The sequence below is a fragment of the Mastigoproctus giganteus genome, chromosome 2, assembly GCF_048544385.1.
Source record: "Mastigoproctus giganteus isolate SK-2022 chromosome 2, ASM4854438v1, whole genome shotgun sequence".
Lineage (NCBI taxonomy): Eukaryota > Metazoa > Arthropoda > Arachnida > Uropygi > Thelyphonidae > Mastigoproctus > Mastigoproctus giganteus.
Window position 1 is genome coordinate 38674975 of NC_143576.1, and position 17575 is coordinate 38692549.

Genomic DNA, 17575 nt, shown 5'->3' on the forward strand with positions numbered 1-17575 from the left:
GAGCAAAACTGTGTTATATAAGTACTGTGTTGTGCGAGGATTGCTGCAATTTTCAATCGTGTTCGAGCAAAACCATGTTGTAGAAGTACCGGGGGTTGCCTGTATTTTTATTATTATTAGCCATATGATACAAGGAAGCCTGAAACTTATGCTGTACTCCCTCCCTCCCCCCAACACACACACACGCACGTGCGTGAGCGAGAGAGTCAGAAGTAAAACGAAATCACCAAGAAAGAGAAGAATGATGATATCCAGTTAAGGACCCTGGGTATGCCAAGCCCATATTCACCAGATGTGAGCCCCTGGATTTGCCATATAGTGCAAGGAAACTACAGGCTTTTGCTGCACTGGAAAAAAAAAAACACCAACCAAGTAGATAAGAAAACACAAATTATATGCTTCCCTCCTCACACAGGTAACTATCCAGCTGACCTTTGAATTTATTCAAAGTTGGCCTCAACTGTGAGGGTGATTTGTTCCAGCTATCAACAACTCGTTGGCTAAAAGAAAAGTTCCTATAATGTAATCTAAAATCTCAAAACCTGTAATTTGAATTTATGACCCCTAATTCTGGAATTGTTTAGAACAGTGAGAATTCTACTTTCATTCATTTTACTAATCCCTCTTTAACTGATTTTAATTGATTCATTTTACTAATCCCTCTTTAACTGATTTTAATTGATTCATTTTACTAATCCCTCTAACTGATTTTGATTGATTCATTTTACTAATCCCTCTTTATCAGGTACTTAAGGTACCTGATAAACATCAATCAAGTACCTCTGAGGTGCTTGGTTGCTAAGCTCTTTAGCCCACATAATTGGAGTCTTTCCTCATATAGTTGTCCAGCCGATCTCACCATTTGAGTTGCCCGTCTTTGGACCATTTCAAGAAAAAATGTCTTTTTTCAGATGAAGTCTCCATACTTGAATGCAGTATTCCAAATGTAGTCTTACAATTGTCTTATACAGTGAGAATATGACCTCCCTATCTCTACAGAATAATGTTAGATAAATCATTGATAGGACACCATGGGCTTTCCAGGCTGACTGTTTACTAGGGGCGTATATTCAGGATGTGCTGCTAGGTGTGCGGTGCACACCCATTGTATCGCAACGTCACCGATATTATATTTTTACATTTTTTTTCTGTTAAAGACTTCCCTAATTGTTTGCTAGTTTTGCATGATTCCTAAAATTAAATCAAATATGCAATATTTCATGAAGAGGAGAAGTTTCGGTGCGTAAACATCATATCACATTCACATTAATACGTGAATGTGATATGATGCAGTCACAAATATGGACACCTTTGAACCCTATAAACAGACGTACATGTGGCGCAACAGGTCAAATTCTTAGCCTTCTTAGGTTTTAAACCATCCAGAAGGAATGGCAGGGTGTGGGCTGAGACAACAGCACCCAGAAGTAGTTAGTGGTTGTGATTGTTATGAGTTGCTGTTTTTGTTTTCTGAGTTTCGGCTGTTTTGCGTGCGTAAAGTGTGAACCAACGTATTTATGACACCGATTTACATAATTTTTTTAATATACATTTATATTTATATTTAAATGTATATTTATAATTTCTTTAGATTTAATTTATAGCTTTTTTTGCCCATATTTACAATGGGAAACAATGTTGACGATATATTGAATGTCCCGTTTTCTACCAGAGATTTTGCAGATTGTATGAACATAGTCAAAAAGGTAAAAACCTCGTCCTCCTCTTCCAAATTTATTGTGCAAGCATAGAGATACAAAAACTGAGTATGAGTCATTTCTCTGTTTCACAATATGATACAGTAGTATGGTTAACTGGATGTGAAGTGCAGTCAAGTCTTTTTTGTTGGCCTTGTTTACAGAATGCGTGTACTTATTCCAAACACCTATCTCCAAAGAGATAGGTGTTTGGAATAAGTACAGGCATTCTGATCTCAATCATTTAGTCGCAGCAGTGTAAAAACATAAGCGCTCCCAACTACAATCAGGTACTTCTGAGGTGCTTGGTTGCTAAGCTCTTTAGCCCACATAATTGGAGTCTTTCCTCATATAGTTGTTCTTCTGCCGATCTCACAATTCGAGTTGCCCGTCTTTGGACCATTTCAAGAAAAAATGTCTTTTTTCAGATGAAGTCTCCATACTTCATCTGAAAACCTGTATCATCTTAAGATTTAATAATCATCTTAAGATTTAATAATGTTGTCATTATTAAATCTTAAGATGATTGGAAAACAAAGAATTCACACTCTCATTGACAGTCAAAGAAAAATTGAAATTAGCCGTTGTAATGACCAAGTAAAGAAAAATAGAGACATTTTAAAAAGATTAATTGATGCCGTATGTTATTTGGCTAATGAACAGCTTTCTTTGAGAGGTCAGGATGAGACTAAAAATTCAGCTAATTAGGGAAATTATATAGAACTTTTAAATGTGCTCCATGAGAATGATCCTCTTTTAGACAGTCATTTAAAGGCATTGACTGTATTTCGAGGAACTTTTTCCACAGTACAAAATATCATTAACGCTATATGTGATGTGGTTAAAGATGCTATAAAAAAAGAAATTTCTTCCGCTACATTTGTGGCTATTCTTCTGGATGAAACTTCTGACATGAAGTTTTCTTTTTAGTGATGTAGAGCAATTTTACCAGCAGTTACGAGGACTATTCAATAAATGATTTTTTAAAATTTTTTTCGTGATGAATTCATTTCAAAAGGAAGTTTTCGTGAACCGCCATACTGCTTGCTGTTTCTAGCTGAGCTGCAGAATTTAAGACCAAACTAAGCTGCATCACATAGCAATTGCGAAGTCAACTCTTGCAAACCAGTATGACCTTAGTTGTCAGTCAAGTTTATGCCTGTTCAGTTTTGCTTACATAACAATGGATGTGACACATGAGAGTATGCTACTCTCAAATATTGTTTCCACCTCAAGAAAACATCAGCCAAAGTATAAAGCGTTAAAAGAGACTTAATGTGAATATACTCTTCCATATAGCAGGTGATTTAGAATGTTTAAAGATAGACTGATTTAGTGAAAAAAATGGGCTGTCCTGGAGCTCCCAACTACTGCTGTCACCACAGAAACCATAAACACTGCTTCTGTGTTTACGGTTTTTAAAGCCTTCTAAGTGTTTAAAGGCCATAAACACTTGACCTTTTTAACAGGATTTTCTTTTGAGCGGTTTTCTGTTGTATAACTTGTTAGCACTTTTTTGTGTGGTTTTAATCCATGCTGTTTTGTGACTATAGCATTTGATATTTGAGTTTGTCTTTAAATTTGTCAGCTGAAGTTTATTAAAACAGGACAGTATTTGGTTCAAATTAATTGCTGAACAAATTAGCTTATTGGAACATTTCCATAATGATGGCTATTATAAAATCAGCATTCCAAGCAATAAATGCAAAATGCAAAGGTTCCACATATATTTGGTATAATTTTATTTGTATTTGAAAATGTAATTTTATGTTTGCATTTGAGCACCAATATTATATATATATAAATAAATACTATAAGAGTATTTATTTATAATAAGTTAAGCTGTTTGAAAAAAAAATTAATGAAATGAATAAACATTAGTAGATGGTTTATTCAAAACCTGTTTTAAAAAATTTGTTTTGTTTTTATTTATGTTCAGTATTTAGATTGCCTTTGGGCACAGATATGTAAACTCCGCAGTGATAAATGGGTAGAACACCACATACTTAGACCCTATCTTGGTTTTGATGGAGTTCTTTGTGAAGCATTACAGCATGATTTACCTGATATAATACCACCAGCCCATCGCGATGATTGTATATATCCATTTCCTCAAGTCATTTTTAGATTATTTGATTATACAGATTGTCCAGAGGTAAGTTATTATAATATTAAAATATAATGAAACTTTATTTATTTTTAACTTGGAGAAATAAATAATATCTTTGGAGTATAACTAATTTAATTTATACAATCCAGATTCTGGAGGGAGGGAGGGGGGGAGAGAGAGAGAGAGAGAGAGAGAGAGAGAGAGAGAGAGAGAGAGAGAGAGAGAGAGAGAGAGAGAGAGAGAGAGAGAGAGAGAGAGAGAGAGAGAGAGAGATGTGCTTTCTGAGAATATCAGTAGGAAGCACACACACTGTATTCTCCATTTGTGTTTGTGCATGCTGGATTCCAAGCGGCGCCTCCGTAGCCAGGTGGGAAGGAGCAGCAGTGCGTAGCACACGCTTCTTGATTAGACCGGGGTTCGAGCCCGTCACCACCAAATACGGAGGATGCGGAAAGGTCAGGGAATGACCACCGCATATTCACGGAGCAATATGGCCTTAGTTGCTAATGCTCCTAAAAACCAAAATAACAATAACAGCTGGATTCCAAGACTGCTCACATTTGAGCAACAGCAAGTTCATATGGTCGTGTATGTTCATATGTCAGAAGCTGCAACGGATGGTTACTACAAATAATGTGCCTAGTCATTCACTAAATTTAACCCTGCTTTTTACCCTTAAGGTTTTCGCGGTGTGTATATTGAAAGTAAAAGGTGCATGTGCATCATTATGATCACTGATTAGTGATCATAATAACTAATGTCATTAATAAATAAGTGCCATTTATTATGTGGATAATTAGTTTTATGTGTATTGTAAATTACATTATTTTTACTAAGAATTGGGTAATGAAATAAATTTTACTGAAAATTAAGACAGGTTTCATCACTGAAAGTAAAATTACTGATGTAATTTTATAGTGACATAAAATTAAATAGTAATTTACTGAAAGGTTTGTATTTGGTGGTTAATGGGAGGAATTCACATGAAAAGATTAAGGATCGTAAAGAAATGAAGAAACTAAAAAAATAATAGCTTGGAAAACCTTTAAAAAAAAAATGTGTACAGATTTCTTCATCCAGATGTCAACAATGAAATAAAATATTAAATGGCTATTAAAATGCTAAACAGTAAGAACCCATGTTTTTTGAATAATCCTTTGTCAACTTTCTAGAAAGTGAGAACTCATGCTGTCTGAATCCTTCATTTCCACCTATCACCTCAGTAAGGAACAAAAGATATGAATAAAAATGCAGACCACAAGCATCTCTGACATGTACAATAATTATTGAAATGAGTGGTATCTGAAACTTTGACTTAGATCATTAGATAGTTCAAGAGGTACTTTCATGAATTTAGAATGCTGTCATGATTTTTTTTTTTTTTTTTTTTTTTTTAAACTGAGTTGTAGATATGAATTTAAAAGTATCTACTTTCCAAGTTGTATTTTGATTATGGGTAACAGAAGTGATGCAAAGGAAGATTGTGAAAATCTGACTTGGGAATAAATAAATTCCAGAAAAATATTTCCTCACATTCTTTATTTATTGTTTCCAGTTCTCCAAGGTAGATATTAATATTAGCAATTGCAAATGAAGCAAGCTTATACAGCATGGTGGGGGGGGCAGAAACATATCTAGTTTGTTTGTTAGTTTGCATATCCCTTCTACTAAATTATCTAATCTTTCTTTAAATTTATTTAAAAGTTTTCATTTCAAAATTTTTTTAATTATTTTTTAAAAATTCCATCAAAAAAGTCTCTCTACATGAGTGAAACCCTCAGTCTCATACACATTTGTAAAACCCAGAAAAGAAAGGTCTAAACACACGAGTGGCACAATAGTAGGGAATATATGCTGAAAACCATGTGGATTAACCCAAGATTGTAAGGACTCTGCAAAGGTTTTTGGAGGATAATTTATATCAGAATGCTGTATCTTATTAGATTGATGGAATTTGTTTTTTAGAGATGGAATACATTTGAACAGTGGTGGTGCAAGGTTGTGTTGCTAATACTGTTGGGTAGATCTCTGAATAACTGCTAGTTAGCAGGAGGGGGGACATAATATTGATTAATGTGTGTGTCTGATGATAATGCCACACACACATCTTAAGCGTTCGTGTATGTGGCTGCAAAAATCGATATTGGCAAGATGTATTGAAGGTAGTGATTTTTTGAACAAACAGGGAAACTTGCTTAAGTAAATGATCTTACATAATTCATTCAATAGCCTCAGGTTACTAAGAAGTTAACTAATGTATAAGTTTGTGCAATAGCATCATTGCTACATGTAGCCAACTATTAACCTGAGGTTATTGCCCTAAACGAATTATGTACACCATCAGGCATCTCTCATATTGTGGAGTTATACTTGCAACTGGGTTGTCATCATTGCAACACCAGGGTATATTCTCCACCCACCGATGAAGAGCCAATAAGCTCTGAAACAGTGCCGTCTGGATGGTGTTATCCATTGAGAATAAGTAACAGTAGTCTTCTCCATTGATGAAGCATTACTTATTCAAGGTAACTCGTTACTAACTACTTAGCAGTTGACAATGTGTAGACATGATGCCATTGCACAAACTTATACATGGTAAATGTTCGTATAAACCATACAAGAACAGCTAACTCTTAACTGTATCTGCAATTATGTCCTGAGTTTTGGCATTAAAATCAATGAATTCTAATTCCTAGTTAAGACAAGGAATTAGAATTCATAGAGATAACACTGACGTAGTAGTGCTAACAGTTTGTGTTTTTAATCTAGAAAAGGGGGATCATGAAATTCAATTCAAGAAGGATAAGGATAGGCAAGATAGAGGTGGGGGATGATTGGCGACATACTCCTTATCAATGGCAGCCTGAGTGTAACAAAAGTTCTGTTACACTCACTCTCACAAATTAAGAACTGTGTAACTAACGTGGTTAGCTATTTTGAAAGTCACTCATGAGCTGGAAGTAGGAAATAATTTCTGTAAGTTTATTTGAATTTGAGAAAAACATTTGCTGCATCCCACACATGATTTACTCTATAAGTTGGAACTTGTTGAGATTATGGGTTATTATGGGATGATGGATCACAGGACTTTGGAGACTCTCTATGTTGGTCTAACATTAGAAGTGGGATTCCTCAAAAATTTTGTATTGAAACCACCGTTGTTTTAGATTTTCTTAAATGACATTGACTAAGGTGAATAGTGTGATGTTAAAATTTCTATATGATTGGGCGAATAATTAATGATCAGCTTCAGGACAGCTTTGATAACTTCAAAATACAAAAGTGGCAGCGAGATAGAAAAGTGGATGGCTACTAAAGTGCCATCCAGATTTATCCACTTGGTGGGGTTCAATTAGAAACAGTAGAAGAGGGAAGGGATTTGGAGCTTGCAATACTGTTGGGCATGAATTTCTCCATGAATCGTAGATGGGTGACTAGTAAGGCCCATGGTGTCATACAATTGATTTACTGAGCATTTGCTTGTAGAGATAGGAGGTTCTCTAGAAGGAAGGGGATGAATCAGATTGGTACACTTGATATTGATGGTTCAACTGTTGATGATCCTGCTCAGATAGCTGACAAACTGAATGAGTATTTTGCGTCTACATTCACACATAAGGAATTCTGTAAGGAAAGGGAGGACAGAGGTATACTAAACTCTAACAGGGAGCTAAATGATTTTGCTCCCTGTTAGAGTTTGTTGAAGTTAAACATAAAAAAGGCACCTGGGATGTATGGAATCTATCCCATTATATTCAAGGAGGCAGAGAGGGAAGTAAGCAAATCCTTAGCCATAATTATGAGAGCATCCTTAGATTCATGAGAAGGTCCCCGTGGACTGGAGATGTGCAAATGTATCCCCAATTCACAAAGGGATGTATAGGGTGACACAAATAATTATAGACCTGTTAGTTTAGCTTCTATTCTTTGGAAAATAATTTACTGGTTAAAGAAGCATTGCAGGATCATCTAGACAAGACTGCAGTACAGTTCAGACACAGCATGGGTTTGTTAAGAGGTCTTGTCTGACCAATTTGATGGATACTATGATATGGTCCCAATGGATGCAAAAAATAATTTTGATATCGTATACTTGGATTTCAGAAAAGCTTTTGATACTGTTGCACATGGAAGACTGCAGTATAAATTGGAATGGTATGGCATTAAGGGCAAGTTGCTACAATGGATAAAGGTATGGTTGAGTGGGAGACAGCAGAGAGTGGTAATAAATGGACACTGCTCTATGTGTACTAATGTTATTAGTGGAGTCCCCCAGGGTTCTGTGCTATGCCCATTGTTGTTTTGTATATTTATCAATGATATCAGTGAAGGTATGTCAGGCCTATTGTCCAGCAGATGATAGAAAGGTTGTCAGGGTTTTTAATGACAGTAAAGATAGTATGCTACTGCAACAGGATCTGGAAAGTTAGGTAGATGGGCTGAGAAGTGGCAACTGAAGTTTAACATTGACAAATGCAAAGTACTGCATATGGGTAGCAGTAACCCAAGAGAAATACCAACTGTGTGGTACTACACTCAGGGAAGCGGAGAATGAAAAAGACCTGGTGGTAATTGTGCAGTCAGATATGAAGTTCTCTGAGCAGTTTAGATGGGCTGCCAGAGTAGGTCATGAAGTCTTTCAATGATATATAGGAATTTTGCTAGCAGGGATAAGAGGTGATTATCCCCTTGTATAAGGCAGTGGTCAGGCCACACCTTGAGTACTGCACACAGGTCTGGAGGCCTCATTTTAGGAAGCATGTAGAGTTGCTAGAATGAGTACAGAGAAGGACAAAGACAACAAGATTTGTGAGAGGAACAAAGGGGCTATGATGGATACTATGATGTGGTCACAATGGATGCAAAAAATAATTTTGATATATACTTTAATTTCAGAAAAGCTTTTGATACTGATACCTGTGAGGTGATCTGATCGAGATGTGTAAGGCCTTGAATGGTTTGAGCAAGCTCAATGCTGATGGGATTCTTCTGCTTGTGCATGTGAAGGGGCTTAGATTCAAATTGAGAAAAAAGGCAGTTGTAGAATAGATGTGCAGAAGTTTACCTTTAGCCAGCTGATAACTGATTTATGGAAAAGACTTCCATTTGTTGTGGAAGTTTATAGCTTAAATAAATTAAAACTGAATTAGACAAACATTTGGAGTGACTGAATGAATGAAAATGAGGAGGTGGGTTTTTTTTTTTTTTTTTTTTTGGCTGATGCTGTGGAAGCTTGCTTTCTTGCATCATATGCCTCAACTATTGCTAATAATCCCACTGCTGTTTAAGGCACATATAAGACTGCATTTGGAATCCTCTGTCCAGGTATGGAGACTGTACTTTAAAAAAAAACATGCTTCTTGAAAGTATCCAAAGATATGCAGATTACCTGGTGAGATAGGCAGAAGGCTGTCCAAAAATTTGGAAAGATTGCAAAATTGTCTACAGCACTTAGTTGCTTAGGGGGATCTAATTGAGGTCTATATGGATCTCTGACTGTAAAATGAACAAAATGTTCACAGTTGTAAATCATACTAGAATTTTTTGACAGAGAAATTGATTTAGATTGGATTTTAAGAAGTTTTCCTTTAGTTCATTTTTTTTTTTTTGTTTATGTTATTTATGTACTTATTATTTTGTACAGATGCAGTAAAAGCCTGAACTTCCTTGCATCGTATTATATTTAATGCTAATTATAAAATATAAACAATGAAATGCTGCAACTGCAGCATTTCATTGTACTTCTGTGTATATGGACATTGTTATTACCTTTGCAATGCAAAGGTAATTAAGTGTCCTTCAGTAAGATGTCCAACAAATGTGGTATAAAATTCTACCATAGAACATAATTCATAACCTTCCTCTGAGCTTTGATAATCTTCATACAGGTGCAGTATTGAGAAACTTGTTTCACGATAATGAGATAGCAGACAAATATTATCATGTAAGAAAAAAAACAACAGGCAGTTGTATAGAAGGGAAAGAAAGGACATATTTCAGAACCATAGTGTGATGGTTCTGAAATATGTCTCCTTAATATATATTTCAGAACCATAATGTGATGGTTCTGAAATATGTCCCCTTTTCTTTTGTCAGATGAAAATAATCACTGATTCCAAGCTGTATCTGAATGTGGTGATATTTCCTAATAAAAAGAGAATCATCAAATCAAAAGCACCTTGTGCTCAGTGACAGCAACTACTCTTACTATGAATGGTCTTTCATCTACATATTGATGCAAAGCAAAATAAAACAATTGTGCATACTATTCCCATTACCACAAGGTTCAATTCTGCTTGGAAGTTACTCAGATTCACTGCCTCTGCCACGTTGGGAGGCAAGTTATTCTAATGTTCAACTAGCCAGCTACCCATACGTGGACTTTATGAGATCAGTCTTGTGTAATTCCCTAAGATTTTATATTTGTGCCCCCAGTGTTTCATTAATGACCCAGAACAGGCATTCCTCATTCGTACTTTACTCAGCTCCTTCAGCACTTTATATACCTCATTCAGATTTGTTTTTAGGTATCTGATCATCAAACTTTGAAATTCACACTTTCTAAGCGGTTCCTTTTATGTACATCAGTTGAATTATTCACTAATTTGGTCACTTTCTTTTGAACCCTCTCCAGAACTTCTGTCTTTCTTTAGGTAGTCTCCAGACCTGAATAAGAAATTCCAAATATAATTATGCAATCATTGTAATTCAAATTATTACTTAGAATGATTAAAAAATTGAACTTCAACATAATTTCATTTATGAAATTATGTTAAATCTGATCTGTAAAAAATCTAATTTCAGATATAAAACGGGAAATCTGATTTTGTAGGTTTAAAACAAAATATATCCAACAAAGATATGAACCAAAGTTTCATATATATATATATGAACCAATGTTTCATATATATATATATATAAACCAAATTTATTTTATTGAACAGTTTATTTTTGTAATTGATAATAATACAGAATATCCTTTATAAGTCAATCAATATCATATTATTCAAAATGCAAGGTTTTGAAGTTGTCACCTTGCCTGAATAGTGATATAGGGTTTTTAAATGTATTTTAGTACAGATTATATATAGGCTGTGTCTTGTCTGCAATGAAATTTGAAATCTGAATTGGGTCCTGCAACTTGTGAATATCTTGTGTAATTTGAAAAGGTTGCCTAATCAACTACTGGAAAACATTATAACAAAATTATACAGTATTTGGCACCTTTCAGGTTTACATTGCTGTTCTTCCCCAACATTTGCAGAATTCTTGTAACTGTAATTTGCATTATGGATGCAGTGAGCATATCCACATTCTGTGATATTATGTGCTGTTTAGTACTTGTAATCCAAGCAGAACAGGGTGAGATTTCTCTCTTCTAACACTAACCCCCCCCCATTTGATAAAAACTTAATAACATAATGCTAAATACAGCTGGTCATAGAGTGCTTGCATGAACCAGTTACCAATTTGACATTACTTACTTTAAAGCAGGTAGGGGAAGAGCTTAGTAATAGTATGTGGGTATAGCTGTAAAAACATGTTTGATGATGGTAGAGAAATTTTACCTTGGCTGTATGGAATTAAATTTTTTTTTTTTTTTTTTTTTGCATGTAAATAACATAAACTTAGGAACCTCCCAGAAAAGAGAGCAGCAGAGGCTTTACATATGAGGAAAGATAACAAATCAAGTAATTAAAAAGTATTTTGTCATTATATGTGATGATACTAAAACTTGATGGCAAGTTAGTTTCATGTATGTGTTCACTGGAGAGGATTGCCACACCGCCCCATCCATCAAATCATAGTTGACTATAATTTTTTGTGTAATTTTATAGACTAGTATACCAATTTGATAAAAGATGTTTCTCTTTATTCACTGAAGGTATTACTACTTACAGTAAACATGTAAATTACTATATGGAACTGAATTTTTCTGCTATTGGAAGCTCCTTTTTCCCACTGAATCTGCTGTAGCCATCTTTCCCTCAGTTTTTTTTTTTTTTTTTTTGGTAGTTGTTGGCACATCAGCTTCTGTGGCCATAGTGCATCTCCCAAAGTTTTTGCAGTACTTTGATCCAAGCCCAAGGTGGGATTCGAACCCGCAACCTTTGGGTTGCCAGGCAGGCACTTTATCCACCTGGCTAGCCCGGTCGGCTTTTTCCTCAGTAAGCACTGGTAATGTATTAGGACTTATTGCATAAATTTCTATAGTTCATGCTGTTTCTCTTCCACATGTGTTATACCGGGATTCCACTTGTTGGAATCCCACTAAGTGTAATTTAGATAGTTCCTGGAGCGCCTCCACGTGGCTAGGGACGGGAGTCGGGACGCAGGTAGCTTGCTCCCTGCCTCCCGGCTGCTAAGACTCCAGGGCCGGCAAACAACAACCATCACAACACACATATATACTTACACACACACACACACTTGCCGGCTATAAATAACCTACAGATGCTACAGCGGTATATAGGGGTAACCGTGGAGGCCGCAATCAATACAAGAATACCTTGTCCCTTGTCCACATGTGTTATGGAATTTTTGCACATTTTTTTTTTTTTTTTTTACCTAGGCTCTTAACTTTTATTGAAATTTAACTGCATCTGCTACGGTTGTACTTCTCTCAATAAATCATGGTAGTGTATTGTGCAAATTCCTCTATTTGGAACTGGGTTTCCTCCACACGTGTTATGGGTATATATGGGTATATATTTCAATTACAGCAAATTATTCAATAATATTGATATCATTTTAATGCTGTTCCATAATTGAATTATAATATTCAAATGGTTAGTAACCACTAATCATTCAATTATGGAAATCATTTGATTATGCCCATCACTAATTATGGCCTCTTTTGCATGTAATTTTTGCATTCATATTGGCAACAGCAATGTGATGTGTATAGGGGGATACATAGGTTTAAACTTTTGTACTTCTGTGTTGAGGTATCCCCGTTGAGCAGTTGCTAAAATATTTTTTAGCAGTAACTTTAATTGGATCAGATGTTTTATGTGTAAAAGTCAGAAACTTTTAAACCTACCATTGAAACTTTTTTAAAATTTTCACATGCATCTTCCATCTTTCAAGCATTTCAAGTATCTTTACCATAAATAAGTGGTTTATTGATGTGCACAAAAAAAAAAAAAAAATCCATGCAACCATGGTAGGATTTTGCAACTGTTATAATTTTTTCAGCTACACTTGGATGCTGGGCATTTTCTGCTTACCACTCTCTTTTGTTCTGAAGCAGTCTGAATAGCTCATGTTGTGTAATTAGCAAGAGCAGTTCATTAAGTTATGTAGTTTACAGAAAGCCATAATACAAAGAGATATATTACCATTTTTTTTGTGTGGATTAAAAGTATTAAATGACAAATAATATCCCAGGGTATGGATCTTCTCTCTCTCTCTCTCTCTCTCTCTCTCTCTCTCTCTCTCTCTCTCTCTCTCTACAGTTACACTTAATAAACAACATAATGCTTATATTATGTACAGCAGCCTAACCTGCCCATTCCCTCTAATAATGTGTGTAGTTGCGAAATTGGGTAATTTGAATAAATTACCCAATTTCGAAAATATCCTTTTGTTTTGCTCATTAATCTTGTTACTCTTCTCTGCACCCATTCTAACAGATCCACATTCTCTCTAAAATGAAGCTGAAGTTGTGTCCAAACAATTGCATTACACAGTGGAATAATAATCTCCTTATCTCTGCTGTAAAAATTCCTGTATGTCATTGATAAAACTCCATGAGTTGTTCTGGTCACCTGTCTGCACTGATAACAGAATTTTATGTCTGACTGGACATAGTCCCTCCCCCCAGGTCTTTTTTGTTCTTTACTATGTTGTATGTGAAACCACATAGTTTGTATTCTAGGATTACTGCTACTTTCTCTTGATTAATAATACTGACATTTCTGTACTGATACTTTGAACCTGTTTAAATCAAAATGGGCATATTTTGTTATCTTGAATTTTGAATTACCAAGTTTTACTGTAATAGGTATAATAATAATGTAACGTAACATATAAATGACTATAAATGAAATTCATAGTAATTTATAAACCATATATGAATCATTTATAAACCATATTTATCTCCTCTCCCTCTAGTTGTTTTGTGTGACAAACAAAATTATTCAAATCACTACCATAACAAGCTCCACTGTTTATTCCAATAATTTGCTGACCACTTTTGTTTTTAATGTGTCTCTGTTTTTAATTTTATTTGGTTGCAGAACAGTTTATTTGGACTATAGTGATATGAGACGTTGGAAGTTGAATACTTTCATGTGCTACTGCTTTAGTTATTTCATTTAATTTGTTATTTATAATGCTTCACAATGATGAGCAAATCTACATTGGTATAATAGGCCTGACATAGCATAGTGGTGAGGAGTGTGAGAGGCAATAGTACACACTTTTTGAGTGGACCATGGTTCAAGCCTGTGTCTGCTAAATACGATTAATGATTGTATTCGTGATTTATTTTAAACTCTTCCTGCCTGGTGGTCATGCCAGAGTATAAACAACATTTATTTATGAAGGCTTCGATAGAGAATGATCATAATTTTTCATGAACAGCTGTACTGCTTTCTATTTCTAGCTAAGCTGCATCTCATAACAACTGTGCAGTTGACTCATGCACATGGTGTGATCTTGGTTGTCAGTGATATTTATGTCTGTTCAATTTTGTCTATGTGACAAGCGAGGAACAGTATGCTGCTCTCAAATTTTGTTTCCATCTCAAGGAAACATCAGCTGAAGTGTGTGAAATATTAAAGAGGCTTATGGCGAATGTACACTTCCGTATAACACAGCTCACAGGTTGTTTAGAATGTGTAAAGATGGACATAGTTCACTTTCAAAAATCGGCAGTCCTGGAACTCCAACCACTGCTGTCACCACAGAAACCATAAATACTCCTTTTGTGATCATGAAAAAGATCATTGTATGAAACAGTAAGGCAACTGGCAAAGATGTTGAGAATATCAGTAGGAAGTACACACGCTATTTATTCTCCATAACCATTTGTACATAACATGTGTTTGTGCACTGGGTTACAAGGCAAGGGTTACTGGGTTACAAGCAAGAGTGCATGGAAGTTTGTCAGGAACTTCGATGGTTACTGAAGATGGTGAATTTCTGTACAAAGTGATAATGATGGATGAGACATGGCTTCATTATTTCAATCTAGAGAGTAAGCATCAAAGTTCTGTTTGGAAATCTATGTTGTCACCGACACTGAAAAAAAAAAAAAAAAAGCAAAAGTTATAGTTTCTGCAAGAAAGATTATGGTCATCTCTTTTTCTAATATTAAAGGAATGCTTTATCAGAATGTTGCACCATAAGACTGTTATGGGACCTTACTACAGAACTGTACTACACACTTTGTGGCATGCCATTCATTGGAAACAATCACAATTGTATGCAAGTGAGTGGATACTGCATCATGAAAATGTGAGACCTCACATTGCTCGTACTGTCATAGAGTGCTTAGCCAGTATTAATGTTAAATGTGTTCCTCATCTGCCTTATGGCCCTAATCATGCACCCTGCAATTTTGTTTGATTTCCAAAGTAAGAAGCTGTGAGGGGACATTTCCAGTCTACAGAAGCTCTAAAAAGGTTGGAGGCAATTCTCAAATGCATTTCAAAAAATGGTTTCTGCTATGTTTTTGAAGAATAGTAGAAACGTTGGGGGGTAAATGCATTTCATCGAATGGGGGACTACAGTAGACTTTCAGAATAACGGCACCTTCGGGGATTCAAGATGCTGTTATTTCGATTTTTCCATTAGCTGGAAAGTTTTATTTTTAATATATTTAATGCAGAAATTAGCATTAGTAGAGGCATACAATGCAAGAAAGCAAGCATCAGCCAAAAAAAACAAAAAAACCCCTCCCATTTCACCCCTCCATCCGTTCCAAATGTCAAGGCTGTCCAGCTCAGCCTTAAATTTATTTAGGCTATCAACTTCCCAACAAAAGATGGAAGTCTGTTCCACCAATCAACTACCCGCTGGCTAAATTTCCGCACATCTATTCTACAACTGTCTTTCCTCAATTTGAATCCGTGGTTCTTAATCTGAGCAAGAGGAAGAATCCCATCAGCATTAGCTTGCTCAACCCATTCAAGGCCTTATACACCTCAGTCAGATCACCTCACAGGTGTCTACTCTCCAGGTGCTTCAGTTTGCAGAATTTAAGCCTTTCTTGGTAAGAGCACCCATTTGTTCCCCTCACCAATCTTGTTGCCCTTCTTTGTACTCATTCTAGCAACTCTACATCCTTGCTAAAATTAGGCCTCCAGACCTGTACATAGTAATGAGGCTAAATAAGAAATAGAGAGATTAAGAATGCAATTTTATTAACTGCACATGAAAAGCATAAATTTATTGACGAACCAATGTTATATTCTGCCATTATTACACTCCTAATTACGCCTGTTCTATTTTCTGTTATTATATCAAGTTTGCCACTAAGCTTTAATGTTTTTCTCTGTGTGAGAAAAATATTAACTTTAGGAGTCAGTGAAGGGTTTTTAATTTAAAATAAATGTAAAACAGCGGTATAATCCATGATATCAATACAGAATTCGCTTTCAAAATGGCAAACTTAAACAAATACAGTAATCACATGACTTGCCGTTTTCTTTTTTCTGCACTGCAAGTCATCTGTGCTGTATATGTAAACATCCATTATTTCGACAGTCTACTGTACTTTGAAAAGGATTATTAAAATATAAATGATTAATAAAAGTATGTTGTGGAAAAAAAAAATTTGATCATTCTTTATTGAAGAGGCCTCGGATTTATATGGTAGTTAATGGTCCATATCCTCCCTCCCCCATATTGGCAGCTTTCTTAGATTTACTTGTGAATTCTTTCCTTTAATATTAATTGGTACTTGCCATTAGCCATTTTAATTAGGTATTCTCCTACATTTTGCAGTACATTGATGAACTATTCTTGAAAAATCACAATGTTGATTTCATTGTAAAGGTACCACCAGTTTTTGTTCATGTTACCTGAAATAACTTTAATGCCTTCTAGCTCACTTCAGAAGTATAATAGGACTCATGTTTAGGTAATGATTTTCTTTCTTTTTAACTGCAAAATTCATTCTATAATTTAAGCATATTTTTGATTTTTTTTATATAGATATATACCAATATTTTTGCACTAAAAAAGTAATTGTCTAATTGCCATCTTAAACTTGATATTCATTGGAGTACTCATTACAGTTTAGTATTATATTAGTATCTCATAATTATGTACATAATTTTGACCTTACAATTTTTTTTTATTAACATTTTTAGGGACCAGTTCTTCCTGGCGCTCATTCTATTGAACGTTTTCTTATCGAAGAGCAACTAAGACGTATAATTGACATGTATCACCTTGAAAGAAAAGAGTGGTATGTATAAATAGTAATACTTTTTGGAGTTTTGACTTTGCTTCAAGACTGATGCTAAAAATTATGAAATTATTGTGTATGCATTAAAAAAAGTGAGGAAAAAAAAAATTTTGCATAATTTGATTCTGTACTGATGATTTTGAATTTTTGGTACTGCACAGCCAACGATCAAGCTTGATGACCAAGGCAACAAGTTTTTATACTTGATTGGACTGTTATAGTACAGCTGGTTGCAAAGAGTTTTTCCCATCTCTTTGCAAAAACATCTAAATTTTTTAATAAAAATCTTTTAATAAAAAAATAAATAGTAGAATTACATAAGAATTGCTTTTTTTTTTTTTTAACTTT

The 17575-nt window shown here is 34.9% G+C and overlaps 1 protein-coding gene across 1 annotated transcript in view; it reads left to right on the forward strand.

Moving 5' to 3' along the window:
- Cbp80 (Nuclear cap-binding protein subunit 1) overlaps positions 1-17575 on the forward strand; it is a 393330-nt gene that overhangs the window by 148619 nt on the left and 227136 nt on the right. Inside the window, exons 10-11 of the mRNA XM_090368459.1 lie at positions 3637-3852; positions 17130-17227. Coding sequence (XP_090224585.1) covers positions 3637-3852; positions 17130-17227 — 314 coding nt within the window. The remainder of the gene's footprint in view (positions 1-3636; positions 3853-17129; positions 17228-17575) is intronic.